This window comes from Aedes aegypti, unplaced genomic scaffold (genome assembly GCF_002204515.2).
Source record: "Aedes aegypti strain LVP_AGWG unplaced genomic scaffold, AaegL5.0 Primary Assembly AGWG_AaegL5_hic_scaff_445_PBJ_arrow, whole genome shotgun sequence".
In the NCBI taxonomy this organism is placed as follows: Eukaryota; Metazoa; Arthropoda; class Insecta; order Diptera; family Culicidae; genus Aedes; species Aedes aegypti.
The window spans coordinates 51,390-68,058 of record NW_018736115.1 but is presented as its reverse complement, the minus strand read 5'-3'; the positions used below and the strand labels follow the sequence as shown (position 1 = coordinate 68,058).

General features: G+C 36.9%; 2 protein-coding genes across 5 annotated transcripts; one reads left to right on the top strand and one right to left on the bottom strand.

Moving 5' to 3' along the window:
- Positions 1 to 1,826: 1,826 nt before the first annotated feature.
- LOC110681126 (carboxylesterase 5A-like) lies at positions 1,827 to 4,195 on the top strand. The gene is made up of 2 exons (XM_021856897.1): positions 1,827 to 3,347; positions 3,406 to 4,195. Exons 1-2 carry the CDS (start codon positions 1,864 to 1,866, stop codon positions 3,590 to 3,592), a joined length of 1,671 nt encoding a protein of 556 aa, XP_021712589.1. The 5' UTR covers positions 1,827 to 1,863; the 3' UTR covers positions 3,593 to 4,195.
- An 8,732-nt stretch (positions 4,196 to 12,927) lies between these two features.
- Positions 12,928 to 16,289, bottom strand: LOC110673984 (sphingosine-1-phosphate lyase-like). 4 transcript variants are annotated; one of them, XM_021856892.1, is made up of 6 exons: positions 16,174 to 16,289; positions 15,688 to 15,862; positions 13,866 to 14,728; positions 13,560 to 13,798; positions 13,344 to 13,490; positions 12,928 to 13,289 (listed from the first exon to the last, which is right to left on the bottom strand). In XM_021856892.1, exons 2-6 carry the CDS (start codon positions 15,827 to 15,829, stop codon positions 13,064 to 13,066), a joined length of 1,617 nt encoding a protein of 538 aa, XP_021712584.1. In that variant the 5' UTR covers positions 15,830 to 15,862; positions 16,174 to 16,289; the 3' UTR covers positions 12,928 to 13,063. The 4 variants fall into 4 exon arrangements, with proteins under 4 accessions (XP_021712584.1, XP_021712583.1, XP_001656538.2 ...); XM_021856891.1 differs by having other exon boundaries at positions 15,688 to 15,879; positions 16,088 to 16,288; XM_001656488.2 differs by having other exon boundaries at positions 16,088 to 16,288.
- Between the last annotated feature and the right edge of the window lie 380 nt (positions 16,290 to 16,669).

Sequence of the window (16,669 nt, the reverse complement as noted above, 5' to 3'; positions counted from 1 at the left end):
CCGTGAAAATTATCGGATTTTTTCAAGTGTATCAGGCTTATTAATAGTTAAACACAGTTTTATTAATCCTTAAATACTCAATTTTGTCCCTATGCTAGATACCGTCTGTCACTTTTTGTAATTTTGCAAATCTAGGAAATCAATACATATACAGATATACGCTATGATAGATATCCAAGCAATGTCATTGATAGCTATCAAAACAAATTTGTATCTTTCTATGTTTTAATGTTCTTAGGATTGCAATTCATTTTTTTTTTATTACTAAGATTGTAGTTTTTTGAATCAGTTGATCAGTTGATTTTATTCTTATAGCGTTAACATTACTTAAAAACTATACCACATACATAAAAAACTGCAAAAATTTATATTTAATTATGGGAAATACAATTTTCAATTAAACAAACTGCGATGAGCCCCGCGTGACCCCGCAATTATTCGTAAAAATATTAAAAGGGTATAGATTGAAGAACAGCATGATGCTAAAATTAGCTGCTACTACTTGCAACTTTACAAGATATGCACACTTAAATTTGATGAGAAAAAATCAGAAAATCGTTCGTAAATCTTCAAAATGGAGAGCTAGCGCTTCAGTGTCTTCGGCAAAAATGTGTATTTTTACAGCACCTTAAACATTGTAGAACATTGTAAAAATGTGAAAATTCAAATTTAGAAGTTATGGAGAAAATATGAGTTTTAAGAGGGTACCCATCATTTTTACCCCCTAACTTCGTCAGTGTAGGAGATAGAGCTTTCCTGTCTTCGACAAACTTTCATGAAATGATGTCGCCTACAATACTTCTTTAGACAGTTTTCAATTTTGACAATAATTAAAAAAGTTAATTTTTTTTCTCAGTGTATATCACTTTAAGTGAAATTTTTTTCAGTGTCTAAATTAAGTACTCAACAAATGATGAAACTTTGTAGAACATGTCGAAACGCTAAACCCAATAGTTTCAGCACAAACACACATGTCCCACTTTTTTTGATTTCGTCCCACTGTGCGACGTGTTGTGGTTAAAAAAGAGCTCTGTAGCATTACAAAAAAAACTTTCGGAGTAAATTAAAATTATCAGGAAAAGGAGTAGGCTCCCTACTCCATGAAATAAACAACTTTGTCCCACACAAAATTTAAAAATATATCGATCGCCTTGTGTATTTAGCACACGCGGTAATATTCGCTAGTAATACACAGCACGAGTGTGGTGCTGCTGACGAAGGCTGAGGATGGCAGCAAAACCATCCTCATATTCATTCTCATAGACCGCTATCTGTTTTGTCTGCAGAGTGCACACACGAAAGCGAATGAGATAAGGTACAAAACGAAGTTTTGCGCTTAAGTTCGAGCCTGAGCTGTGCGTTTGAGCTACGCACTTGAGCTGCGCGCTTGAGTTGCTAGCCTGAGAAGCAAGTCTGAGTTCACTTGCACCTCGTTCATGCTGTGCTTCCAAGTTCAGCGCTTTCGTCGAACATGAACATAAAAGAGAGCGTGTGCTTAGGTTGAACGCGCACTGCCGAAAATCGCTCACAAGCTCAGCGTCGCTCATGCTTTTTTTGAAGACTGGTTGCGAGCCACTTCTAACATGTAGAACAGACGTTTTATATTTAGAAGCAAACCTCTCGTTCCCTGTCAGCATAAAATTATAGTTCCTATCTTCCCTATGGTTGTCCGTACCTCGGCCGGTATAGGACTCGTTAGACAAGAGGCTAAGAACAAAAAAGCGGTTTTATTTTGAAAAACATCGACTTCTTTTGGGCTGTGTGTATGGCATTTACCTAGTACAGTGTGCAATCTTATCGCATGCTTAGAGTTACCGATTTGATAAAACATATGTACCAGTTTGTTCTACAAATTATTGTACGATGGACGTGTTTTGGCTGTTTGCTGCTGTATTAATTACGGGAATATCCGCACAAAATCGACCAACGATAACTACACCTTCTGGTCAAATCCAAGGCACTGTCGAATCGTGCGGATTATTTTGCTCCTACTATTCTTTTAAAGGTATACCTTACGCGCAGCCTCCCGTTAATAATCTTCGATTTCGAAATCCGGTACCTCATCCGGGATGGAGTGGGGTTCGCGATGCCAGCCAGCACGGATCTTTCTGTCCTCAATACGAACTTCTAACTTTGGAGATCATCGGTGACGAAGATTGCCTGTTCTTGAATGTTTATAGTCAGGAACTGATTGGACAACGGCCGGTGATGGTCTGGATCCATGGCGGCGGTTATAGCTCTGGATTCGGAGATGCAGAAGTGTACGACCCGCAAAAGTTAGTCCGAGAAGGTGTAGTAATTGTAACTATTAACTATAGACTCGGTGCATTAGGTTTCCTTAGCACAGGAGATGAGCATGCTCAAGGAAACTGGGGCCTCAAAGATTGTATAGAAGCGCTTCGGTGGGTACAACGAAATATTGCTGCATACGGTGGCAATCCAAACGACGTTACCATAATCGGGAATTCAGCTGGAGCTTCCTTGGTACACTTTTTGTACCTTTCCGACATGGCAAATGGTTTGTTTCATAAAGCGATAGCTCAAAGTGGAACAGCAATAGTACCATTTGCCTTTCAAACCAATCCTAGATTTTATGCTGATAGATTGGCTAACTTCTTCGGCCTATCAAGCGATAGTGCAAATTACGTAGACCAGCTTAGAATGCTTCCAGCCAGTAGTTTCATTCCGTTTCAAGAGGCTTTGCTGACGATACCAGTTCCGAGATTCTTGCGGGCATTGGATTTTGCGCCTACTGTTGAACCAGTAAACTCTCCAGAACTTAGAGCGCTGACTACTGATCCGATGAGCTTAATGCAAACACGACAACATACTATTCCTTTTCTCATGGGTTATAACGATCTTGAAGGCTCTTTCTTCACTACCGTAGAGTTTGCGGTTGATCAAACTGTTTTCGCACAGTTCAACGCCAATCATGATTTGTTTGTACCCTTTTTCTGGAACATTTATACCGCATCTCCAACCTCTGCAGCAGTCAGCAGTGCATTCCGCCAACACTACTTCAATAACCAGCAATTGAGTCTCGCCCTATTCTTCGAATGGAGTCGATATTATGGAGATCATATGTTCCTATTTCCTATTCACTACACGGCTCAAGTTCACGGCCAGAGCCAAGCGCCGGTTTACTACTATCAGTTTTCGTACGATGGAGATTTAAATCTGTTCAAGAAATCTCTCGGCATAACAGATCCGGGTGCGACTCATACCGATGAAATTCCGTATCTGTTCGAGTTGGCTGAACAAATGGGAGCACAAATTCCACCTGAAAGCCATGCGTTCACCGTTAGCGATCGAATGGTACGAATGTGGACTAATTTTGCTAAATATAGGTAAATATTCGTCACGTTACAAGTGAAGAACTGCAAAATTTAATCGTATATTTTACAGCGATCCAACACCGAATTTTGACCCGTTATTGCAGAATTTAGAATGGCCGACAGTACAGGAAAGTGACGATGGCATTTCGATTATGGATATCGGACAAAACTTGATGATAACGGATGCATCGACAACAGAGACATTCCGGCTGTGGCATCACCTACAAGACCAATATGCAACCAATCCATTTTCATGAACTTCAATTATTAGAAAACCAAATCTAAAATCGTACCATTAATAAACTCAATTTGAACGTTTTGGAGAACTTTGTATGCCTAAGTTATCTATCAAATATTACTTTTATACCAGTTGTAGGTTTTTGTAAAGTTTAAGGATACTTTTGGATGTGCACTATTCAAAATGGCGGCGATATGACGCGACAAGAGTTGTTTTTCATGAAAATCATCAAAATTACAAAAGTGAAATACTGAATAGTACTAAAACTTCAGGCAAATATTGTTTCCATCCTTATGCTCGATAAAAGTGTTGAACCATTGAATACCTAGTCCATGAATGTTGTAGTTTTGTTGATTAGCACATTTTTCGATTTTTTACTCTTGCCAATTGGGTGGCATTAAAGTTAAATAAATTAAAAATTTTAATCCAATTTGAATCAAGGATCATAATAATAAAATACATTAGGTATATTTTAAAAAGATAAAAAAACATAAAAATCTCAAAATCATTTTTGGTAGTTTGTGCCGCCCTTTTATCTATAGCCCGATGCATTGGAACATTTTTCTCATTGTTCAGAATCAACAAATCTAAAAACCAGTACAGAATATAAGCGTGTAAATTATTTTTCTTGTTGTCTAATGTTTTAGGTTCCAGGTACGTCGATAGATTGAATTTTCTGGATTCAACATTTGAAAATTCAGCAGTTTACATCGTTAGTAACGGTTGATTGCAAAGAAGAACCTCCTTGATATATACCGAGAATTACAAATGTTTCTTCTTTTTTATAACAAAAAATCCATGCTGAGACTGATCCTGTTTCTTGGCTCAGTGTTCTTGTATAGTACTTCTACAGCTTTTTTCGTCAACTTATCATTTTTGTTTGTGTATATCGTATGGAAAATGACGATACTGTATGCCCTGAGACGTAATCAAAATGTCCTGAACGGAAAGAATCTCGACCGGTGGAATTTGCACCCACGACCCTCATCATTGTCTTGCTGAATAGCTGCGCGGTGTTAATAAACTAAACCGCTATTATCAGTCAGTCTGCTGGGTTAGTCTTGAATCCCAATACAGTTTTGTATGGAGTAATAAGGAGACCGTTGAAAAACACAAGTGTTACGATTTTCACGAAGTTTGTCCAGTTACATGGTTTCGACGAGGACATCGTCATTGTAGCACGCAACTTTAATAATATGACGGAAACATACTTCAGTCGGAAGGGTGAAGCAAAGTGATTCAGACTGGCCTTCAACGTTACGAAGATAAAGTGGTAATGGTGTGGGTTCCAGAGAAGACAATAAAGCTTTCCACTTCAATTTCGCATTGTCGGTGACGGAATTTGCCATTTGACCATGACTGCATTTGTATATCGTGAGGCAAGCACTAAGATACTCTATATTCTGGGAATTCAAGAAAAATTCCATCCAGGAAGGATCCTTGACCGAATTTAACCCGTATAGGCCTGAGTGAAAGCAAAAATACTAAAACCCTTACCACTCAGCGAATACTTAACGGATTCAAATATTTTTTTGTCAGTATACTGGCCCACATATCTAGTTTCTTAAAGTTGTCGGAGGAACTCGGGAATACTCCTGTAGTCTGAGTTATTGCGGTGGGTCACTGGGTCAAGTCGGGTAGAAAAAGGTGATTTTTTGGCACATGCCAAGTTATCTCATTAAGTTTTAAAAATATAGAACTTGCGATATTTGCATTTTCAAATGAGAAATTAAAGAAATATAAATTAAAATATAAATGATCAATGTTACCTCAGATTACGGTAAGTGGGACCTTCCATCATAGCTCATTTAGGAAAAGTTTTCAAAATAGTATTCTATTAGAAAGTTGAAGATATAATCATACAGAATGTATTTTATGCAAAAAATGTTGTTATTTTTATTATCATGCGCTCCACGTAGCAGTTGTCCATTTAGTGTCGTTGTCAACTTTCATGATGAATTTTGACACGTTTCACCATCAAATTACCATCAGCAAGCTACTGTTTTAAGTATTATTACAAACTGATAGCATAGCATAGACTGACTGTACATGTCAATGGTTGCTACTCCGTGATTGATCGGAACTGGTAAGAATTGCACTAGGATCCAAATGACTAAGGGATGGAAGTTTCCGCTTACTCGCGAAGTGCAATTTTAGCAGATCAATAACGGCGCCGGCCAAGTCCTTACAGTCAGTTGGGATGGGGAGGGAATGTTAGGGTGTAATGAGGTTTCTGCTCGTTCTAACTAAGCGCTTTCGACCAGATTTTCCCCAATTCCTAAGCAGAGCCGTCATAGTCGTAGATGCCCGTTCACTGGCATATTCAACGTGGCAACTTGTTGAATTGCAGCTGAGCAGCTGCATCGTTCACAATAAACACCAAAAGTTCTACGAGAAGCTCAACGCACCCCGTAAAGGCTTCGTGTCGCGAGCCGAAATGTGTACACGGGAAAAAATTCTGTAGTAAAAATTACAATTTTAGCTGACTACGCCCATTCTTGAAACTACCATGCAATTTCAGACCAATTTACTATATTTACGGTACATCCCACCACATTACTGGTACATTTGACAGAAATAATTTACAACAATCTGATTTCGACTACAGACATGGTAAAATCAAGCGCATTTCTGGTCTGCTGAAAATTTCCGGTGCGAGCGCTTAAGTTAACCCCCTAAAATGGTAATTTTTACCGCACATATTTTTTGCGTGTAGGAATAGGGATGGAAGCATCTTGACGGACGGACATGACGTGATCGAAAGATGGAAGCACTGCCCATAACTGCATATTTGTAACATTCGACAAAAGTAGGCATTGAGTAAATGGAACATCAAGTGTGAATTTTATGGCAGTATGGGAAGAAACTAAAATTTCAAAAAATTACCAGGAACTCAAAAGTGCTCATTTGAGGCTGAAAATTTGTACAGCTCATGTTATATATTGGGTGAATAAGCAGAAAAAAATTCTGATGGAAATTTCTTTGCAACTACATTATGAGGCTCATGCATAATCACAATGTGACTGTTATGCGGTTACAATTATCAGTGTGACAAAACAACTTGGTATTTTTTCGAATTTTCTAGAACAAAATCACAGATTTTAATAAATTGATCGAAAGTATGCATCATTTGATGACTCTCCACGGTATTAACTCGAAATTGTTAAAAATGTCGAATGTGACTGATATGCAGTCATGGGCAGAGCAGCACTACGATGAGCACCTGAAAGGCCCGCAGCAGTCTTACCATGAACAGAACCGATGTTAAACTTTGGTTTGAACCTTGCAACTTGCGTTGAATCGCAAACGCGCTGCGTCTCTGTACCGGAGTACCACGCCAAACCCGGTACATGTGTACTTCGGTTTAAACTTAGGTTCAACTGATGGCGCAATGTCTGCTTTGATAAAGAACGATTGAAATCCACGCGGATAAATTCATACGATCATATATAGAACTTCTTGGCACAAATCACAATACTCTTGAGGCTTGAATAAATGTTTTATTCAAGTAGATCACCTAAGACAATTATTTAGGTAACATTTAGCGGTAACTTAATGAAAAAACAAAGGATTTTACTATACCATACAACAAGACACGATAAGTAGAAATTAATAAGCGTGGGTTTCACCGTTTTCTGCCTTTCTTTTTTGCAGCATCCGATGATTTGCACCAAAATTTGAACCGCGGTGACAATCGAGGTTCAAATGGACCGGTTTTTAAACCGGTGAACAATGGTCGGAAAAAACGAAGTTTGGCCAAAACTAGTTTTATCGCCTTAAGCGATGAAATGTGTAATCTGAATATATTATTTGGCGTTTTTATTGTTTCCTTAGGGGTTATTCACATATTACGTAACTTTTTTTTAAAGTTTTTTTTTATTAGAAATGTAATTAAATTTGGCTGAAAGCACAAATTTTGTTTGTACTTTAACGAGTTTTATCAAAATATGTATGAAGAGTGGTTAAATATATTTTATATCAAATTTGTATGGAAAATAGCATCAAAATGTATGAAAATATTGAATAATTCAAATAGCTCTAACTTGCAAAACAGCAAATTTCTGCAAAAAATTTAAACGTTTTTTGTAAGATCTAAGGATGCATTTTAAAGTGTAGTATTCGAAATGGCGGCGACATGACGCGACAAGAGTTGTTTTTTATGTTCAAAATCATCAAATTTACTAAAATGTAAAATTGAACAGTATTAGTATTTAAGCTTCAACCAAATATTTGTTGAACCATAAGCTTTCAGATAGTGCGTAATTTTGGGAAAATATTGCATTCCTTTAATATGAATTTTGTAGTTTATTTTATTGTTACATTTTTCATTTTTTTGACTTCTGTCAGTTCGACGTCATAAAAGTAAAAGAAATTTAAATTTCAGTTCAATTTCAATTAGGAATCATAAAAATATAATACATGAGGTATATTTTAAAATGATAAAAACCATAAAAATCTCAAAAGAGTGTTTTGCTAGTTTTGGCCGCTCCTTTATATTGAGCCCGACCATTATGCGGTGTGCAAACCGATGTTCACTTTGCACATGTTTGTGTTTAGGATCAGGTTCGAGCGTTTCGGTTTACACACGAGAAGAGAGTACAAGGAGCGTACCAAACCGCCTGAACCAACGTGTTTGGTGTTCGTTTGGGAAGACTGGCCCGGAGAACAAAAACACAGAGGGTCACGACAGCGGAGGACATGACTACACTGTGAGAAGTAATCATGTTCAAGTCATTACCAAAAACATATAGCTTTTTTCCATAATGCTTTTCAATTAACTCTTATTTAGAAATCGTATAGATAGAGTTCATTATGAAAATCACATACCTTTTAACCATAAAGACGATGGATATGGAATCCAGTGGAAGTTGGTATCATAGACAAAATCATATACTTTTCATCCGAAACTAATATAGATAATAATTGTTTCTTAAATAAAACTGAAATGGTTTTCAAATGGCATTTACTATATGATTATTTGAAATAAAATTTCAACAATAAAAATGCGTTCAAGTTGTACATTTTAAAATTATTTATTCAACATAACATATTATAATCTACGAAGAAGATTTATTCGTTGACATGGTTTGAGAGGAACCCAAGAAACAATTTTGGCCTTAAGAAAAGTTTCTCAGAGCTGTTTTATTAAACTATTAGTCGCTTTATCATTGACTTAGTGAAAATAAAACTATTATTCAAGCCTTATTCGCCTAGAAATGGAGAATCTATTCAACAATTACCATTTTATTAACGTAATTTAGTACATGTTTATTCGATGATATTACCACGGCTGTTCAACAGTTGTAACATCATAAATAGCTACTACAATGTTTATACAATATTTAAACCACCAGATTTCCATAGAGCATAATAAGATGCTAGTTTAACATTTATTCAATAGGATTGCATGATGTGTTATTTCTTGATTGTCGAAGAAAAGTTGTTGATGCAATTATTACTTATGATCATGAGTACACAAAATAGAAGCCCTTGTTCAACATTCGCTCAACGGAAAAACATGCTGAACACAGTTTGTTTTAGTGCTTTGTTCGACTTGAATGGGTATCATATTTATTTATAGAATTGGTTGTATAAACGTAGCAAAAGAGGTTTCTTAGATGTTTCTTCAATATTTATTTGATAACGAAAATATAAAAAAAATGTTTCTATTTGTACACTTTATTACATATTGAAATCTGTGTATCTATAATTTGATGCATAATTATTGAATTTCAATTGTTCAACCATTTTTGTGGTTCCGGGACTCGAACTCAGGACCTTCCGATTTACAGGCGCATGCTACTCAACTGCTCCAAACAAGGTAACAAACATCTGCAGGTTCAAAGCAGTATTTAAAGATACAATAAGATAATCGAACAAGTTATCGTGCATATGTTGTTTAAACATCGTCTAAGTCTTTTCCTCGCCTTCGGTGTATGTAAACACCATTGTTGAACATTGTTTGTGAAAAGGTCTCAATAGCAATACTTATCGAAGCTATCAGCTTTATTACAGTTTCACAATAGACGAATAATCTCGTTATCAAAATATGTAGTTGAATTAATACTGTACAAAGACTATTATTTTGAATAACGGTGGCAATAGACTTCTACACTTCTACAACTTTTCTTCCACAATTTAGTTATTACTCGTTATAGAACCCTGGTAGATACACGCTGAACAACTATTTCTGGAAGTTCGATGGATAACTGGTGGTTTGAAGTTGAATAAACATTTTAGAGTCTACTTATAATGTTACTACTGTTGAACGGCCGAGGTAAGATCATTGAATAAATATGCACTATATAACGTTAATAAAATGGTTGTTATTGAATAGATTCTCCATTTCTGGGCGAATAACGATTGAATAATAATTTCTTTTTAATTAAGACAGTTATTAAACAACTAATAAAACAGCTTTGAGAAACCTTTATCAAGACAAAAACTGTTTGTTGGGAAGTTGGTTTTTAATTGTATGTTTAAGAGCTTTCAGATTTCGCGCAATGACTTGTAGTCGGTTAAAACGTTGAGTTTAAAGCATTTTCAAGCAAACATGTTTAAATTCACTGTAGTTCTGTACCATTGTTGAAAATTGATGAAACAAGTGTTGTCAAAGCATGTAAACTCTATGTCACGTATGGAACAACAGAATCTGAATCGCTAGAAACAGCTCTATTATTAAAGAGATACTATTAGACAACCAAACTAAGTTATTAACCAACGTTGTATCAACTTTGGTTCAACGAGCTTTTAAAATAACATGAAAGTGAGGAACAAAAGCGCTGTTCAGAATTTATGCAACATTTGATCATCACTTTATACAGCATATAATTTTGTTCAACAGCCACAGCTGTTGTTAAGCACTAGTTCAGCAGACATGTTTATTAACCGCCCAAAATTGTTTCTTGGGAACCAAGTACTTTTCCAGTCTTCAAATTATCCGGATATTCGGATCCACTACCTGTAAAGCCATCTCAGTTACTACTGGAACTTAAACAACAACATTTTAACTGTAGCATGGTCGGTACAAAATCTAAAACAATAAAACCATGTTAACAAAATTTAAGCTCAAAATTAACTGCCGAATAAAACAACTCACCTAGACCAACTACATAAAGTTCTCAGTTGTATGGAATTAGAAGCGAAATTCTCCAACGAGCAGTAAATAATGGTTCCACATTCTAAAATCTATACTTAAAACTATATAATCATTTAAAAGCTGGTATTTGTTAGCTTACCCTTAAAAGCTTGCAAGAATTTGTCGTAAATCTATAATCTGCCAGCAAATTGTATGTAGTGGCCGCCATCGTGTCACTTAATATGAACACAGATTTTTTCATAATAGAAAATCATATAACACGTATCTGATTTTTTAATGACTCAATGGGTAAGCTATGTCCATTAAGTTATATGTGAAATTCAAACGACTTCCATATGGTTATTATTTAAACCTCGTTGGACCTTCATATAGCCTTTATTGGGTGTTAATAAAACCTATCTAATATGAATTCTGATGCGTGTATATGATTTTCCAGATAAATATAATCGGATTAATAGGCTCAGTGTACGTCAGCAAGGCGGATGAAGGAAACCAACCTGTTCCCACATTGGGGGAAGTGAAGGATGCCATCAACCAGATCAAGAATAACAAGGCGGCTGGTGAGGATGGTATTGGAGCTGAACTCATCAGAATGGGCCACTTGTTTCCATCAGCTGATTGTCAGAATCTGGGAAACAGAACAGTTTCACACACACAAGTTACATCAACGGCCGCTCAACGACGGACCAAACCTTTACTGTACGGCAAATCCCCCAGAAATCCTCATCAATTTTAAAAGCGGCTTATGATAGCATCGACCGTAAAGAGCTATAAAAAAATATGTATGAGTACAGCTTTCCCGGGAGCTCACGAGACTAATAAGAAAAACGATGGACGGTGTGCAGAATAGCGTGAAGATTTCGGGTGAACATTCTAGTTCGTTCGAATCCCGTCGGGGACTTCGACAGGGTGATTGACTTTCGTGCGTGCTGTTCAACATCGCGCTGAAGGTGTCATGCGGAGAGCCGGGTTAACCCTCTAATACCCAAATTTTTATTTTCGATCTAAATATCATTTTTCGTTATCTAAAATCGTTCTAAACACGTTTTGGGCAATTATTTATTTTTATTCGCAAATCTATGAATTTTGGTTTTTAATTTTTATAATTTTTATTTTTGAACATCCCTATCTTTTTTTATTTTTTCTTGAAGCCTCTCCTGAGTACTGATTTTTGGCAATAATAAAAAATCAAATTTTTACGGTACTTTTGAAAATATTATTTTTTTATTTTTTTTTCTGAAGCATATTTTATTTTCCGTGTAACTAACGGAAAAACAGATTGGAAATTATTTCAATACCATCAGGCTCTTCTTCTGTGATAGGTTGATTGTAGAAAAATATTAGAGATACGATTTTTTATATTACACGTTATATTAACCCCAGGCATTTGTAGGTTATATAAGAATACAATTTTTCAAATATTTTTCAAAAATTCAAAATTGTTTCAAAAGTCATAAAGAACTTCCCTAATATGCGTGTTATGAGCCAAGGTTTAAACCAAAAATAAAATCATTTTTATTTTCGAGCTACAAAAAATACACAAATTTGCAAAGTGTACCCCGTCTAAAGGCGGGGTTGGGTATTAGAGGGTTAAACAACCAAGGTATGATTTTACGAGACCCAGTCAATTTGTTTGCTTCGCGGATGATATGGTTATTGTCAGCAGACCTGTACACTAGCTTGAAACGTGAAACGACAAAAGTTGGTTCGGTGGTGAATGCGGAGACGCATCATCAGTGGAAGTCGGCCTACTATGGGCTCCAGAAGAAGCTGCTGTCGAGAAAGATTCACCCCCGCATCAAACGTACCATGTACAAACGCCAATAAAACCATGCAGGAAGAGGAGCTGCAAGCACTTGGAGTGTTCGAACATAGGCGGAGAATGAACCACGAGCTCGTCAGGCTCTACGGCGAACCCTGTATCCAGAACGTGGCGAAAGCCGGAAACTTGTCCTTGTTCACTCATTACCCCGGGATGTTTGGGCGATCGCTTGGACTAAATGGTGCAATCACCTACCGAGATAAACGCCTTTCGCTCCGACATACGGTTGTTGACCACGACTACTTCCTCTATGTCATATACTAGAATCCTACACATCTAAACAGCTTTTTAGAAGCTTACATAGCTGGACCGAAAATCTGAGGGCCAAACACGGCCAAAAGAAAACAGTTTTTCCCATGCATTTATCTTTCTTCAAGCTCGTTGAATCCCACTTAGACTTGATCGATTTTGCTAATTTACTCCAATACACAAGTTTCAACTTTCATAAATATATTTCTTATGAGTCAGTTATTTTTAACACTTAAATGCATTATCGGCACATTCTTCGGCGACTTGATCATGTCATCATGCCGACATTTTCGTGCCTTATGCACATCACATCCTTCACATTAGTGGCTGTCTGGTGTGTAGTACATGGAGTCGATGAAACATTTGGTGAAATCACCTATCACTTCCCGATCAGGCACAGCTTGAGCTACTCCATAGATAGCCATCTTTCCTTCCACTGGTTTCTCCGGGTTCTTCATGACTAATGCGACCTTGGTGCGGACGTCGTTCACGAACTTGTCAGCAATTCCATCTTGAGTATGCATGTAAGTAACGCATATGTGAATCCTATAAGAAAGTTTTTGTTGAAAAATATACGGATAACCAACTCTAACATCTTACCCTGAAGGGAACTGAAGTGAATTCAGATTCCACCCTAAGGAGTTCAGCTCGGCGGATAGACGGAAAATATCGAAATCTTTCGACCCAATAGCCACCACACTTGTCGCTGGAGTACCGAACACATAAATACTATCGACCTTGCGAAGCCTAGACGTTTAATGAAAACAAATTCATGTGACGTATTGTTTGTATCTTTGAAGTCAGTTATCAACTTACTGTGCTTCTATGTAGCGAGCAGTGTCAATTATTCGCTTAGTAGCTTCCACGTAGCCGTCGAGGCCGAAGTTCATCATCGTGGCCCAAGTGGCTGCAATAATTCCACCGGCACGAGATCCATTGACAGTTGGTGAACCGTACACACCTCCTGGCCAGTCAGTCGTTACTGTGTACTGATAATGACGATATTTTTTCTCCGAATACAATATCACTGATGATCCTTTTGGAGTAAATCCATACTGCAAGGATTAAATGAATCGATAAGTCACGAGTCTACATATATATATATATAGTTCTGTAACATACCTTGTGAGTATCCGCAGAAATGCTGGTAACGCCATCCAAGCTGAAATCGAATGGTTTTACTTCGTATCCAGCACGTCTCATGAAAATAATCAGGAATCCTCCTAAACAGGCATCCACGTGTACAGGGATGTTGTACTTTTTGCCCAACTTGGCAATGGCTTCGATATTGTCCATAGTGCCGTACGGATAGTTCGGAGCTGATCCTACCAACATGACTGTGTTTCGGTTGATCGCTCGTTCCATAGCCTTAACATCGACTTCAGTAGTTGCAGGATCGATTGGCACCGTTTTGGTAAACATTCCAAAGTACTTGGCAGACTTATCGAAAGCAGTATGAGCTGTTACTGGCAATACGATATTTGGCTTTGTGATACCCTTCACGTCTCGTCCGTAATCTCTGTAGGCTTTGCAAGCCATCATGATGGACTCAGTCCCACCCGTAGTCATCGTGCCACATGCCTTCGCACTACCGTTGAATAGTGTTGCCGTCATGCGAATCACTTCAGCTTCCATTTTGCAAATTCCAGGGAATACATCCGCATGCAATGGATTAGTGTACGATGCCTTTCCGTACACTTCCGTCACCAACTTCACCAAGTCCGGGTTGAAATAGTATACCGCCCCGGAAATAAAGCCTTCCTTCCATTTGTAGTGACCGAGGGCAAGATACTCATCAACTTTTTGCAAGATTTGATCTTGTTTCAGACCATCTTGTGGCAGAACAGTGGTGAATTGACCGTATTGTGCGGCATCTTTGGTAAAACCCTCGTTGATTTTGGCTATTTCGGTTTCTATTTTTTGACGAACAGATGGAATTCGACGTGCCAGTTTGAAGAAACTCCGTTTGAAGCGCGAGTAAAGACCTAAAATGAGTATAGTTGTTACTGTAAACTTAAATGAGAACTCAAGCTAATGCCTATCACACCGTTTATAAAATGCTGCATTCTATCTATTCTAGGTGTAGCATATGATTTAATTTAATTTTAAAATATGATTAAAGTTTGAGATTGTCTAGTTTGTCAAAAAGTGAAAGTGACAAAACCGAAACCACACTGTATCCCTAAATGTAAGAACTGTATCGGATATAAGTAATAAACATATTTAATGATCCCAAAAAAGTTACGTAGATCTTATAAATGACCCGGCAAACTTCGTGATGTTTTTTTTGCCCAAAAACCAAATGTATGGAAAACCAAAAATTTCAAAACTTCAATTCCAGTAAAAATTACCATGTTTTAAGAAGCTTTATGATTCTTCGCGTGGAAATTAGTTATACGAAATAGAATCGGTACAAATCGGATGTTCTGAGGCTATGCGCTCACAAAAGTGTACATTTTCATATAGATATAGATTTGATGATTCTTAGTGCTGTGCATATCCTATCCATTACAAACTATGTAATGGTACTTTTTTTCTGTATCTGATTTGGGCACGATATTAATTTTATTAAAAATTATTCATAAATTCAACTGTTTGAGAATCTTATTGTCCTTCCTCCAACCTCATGTAAGTGTGGATATATGTATGTCAGAATAACTGAAGGAAAAAGATTCATTGAGAGTGGAAATCAAGTGCTTTGAGTTTTTCCAACCTATTACCTAAGAATGAATTTTAACGATATTTTTTGTTCGCACCATTCAGTTGAATAATGATAATTAGAGGAAATAAATTACTCGATCATTTTAAAATTATGTTTTCACTTTTTCCATATCATCACAGGCCACCAAAGCCATAACGATCAAAGTGCACCCGATAAGCACCTAGCAAGTTTAATCTTATCGAAATATACACTCACTAGCTACCACTTTAAGATTATACTCACTTTCATCTTCACTCAGCAATTCCCACAGCCATATAGCCCCCAAAACCGTGCTGGTTGTAATGGCCACAATTTGCCACGGTGCTTTGCCAGCAAAGGCACGATCCACTGGTGCTGTAAGCAATTTCAAATGTTCTTGCACCATGAAGAATTATAACTCCGTAAAATCCGTCAGTATCTACAACAAAACAGAAACTGAAATTAAAGAGTGATGTGATTATGCCGTGGACACAAGATAGCCACTCTGCGTTGAAGGAACAAGTGATAAGCGATGGTCGATTAAATGATGATAACTGAGCTGCTGATAACTATTTACAGAATAACTTCAATCTAGATCCAGGTGTAATCTCTTTGTTCTCGTAGAACAAGGGCATACCACCTTCGTTTTACACTAATGTATTACCTATGTGATTAACTAGTTAAATAAGTTATCCAATTAAAATAAAGTGATGTGCTCAATCAGCTGGGACCCTATAATTGAAACATTACCAATGTTTTCGGCAATCTTCCACTGACTGTCAAAATTAATTGTAACTGCACTTTCGGAATTTTGATGATAAACAAATCCCTTTTCACAACCACATCTGGCACCACTCTGGCAATCGCAACTGTGTGCTTATGTATTGAACATCGCTTCGGTAGCTTGGCCGTTCAATAATTATGTACAAATTTAAGGGGCGGTATTTAATTTAAAATCTTACATATTTATACATGGGTGTAAATATAAACTTTCATGTACTTGAGTATATTTTTTTCTAATATTTAAAATATGTTTTAATTAAACAATTGCTTGTCTTGATTTCAATCTGTACAACACAGCGATAGAATCATTTAAATATTGGTTGATTAAACCGACTCAATTGGATTAGGCCTTATATTATGACACATGCATTTGAACAATGTGAATAATCAGTTGTTGAAAATTGCCATATCGACTGAATCACGTAATGAAGTTCCTTTACAACTAACGAGAAAAGTAGTAAAA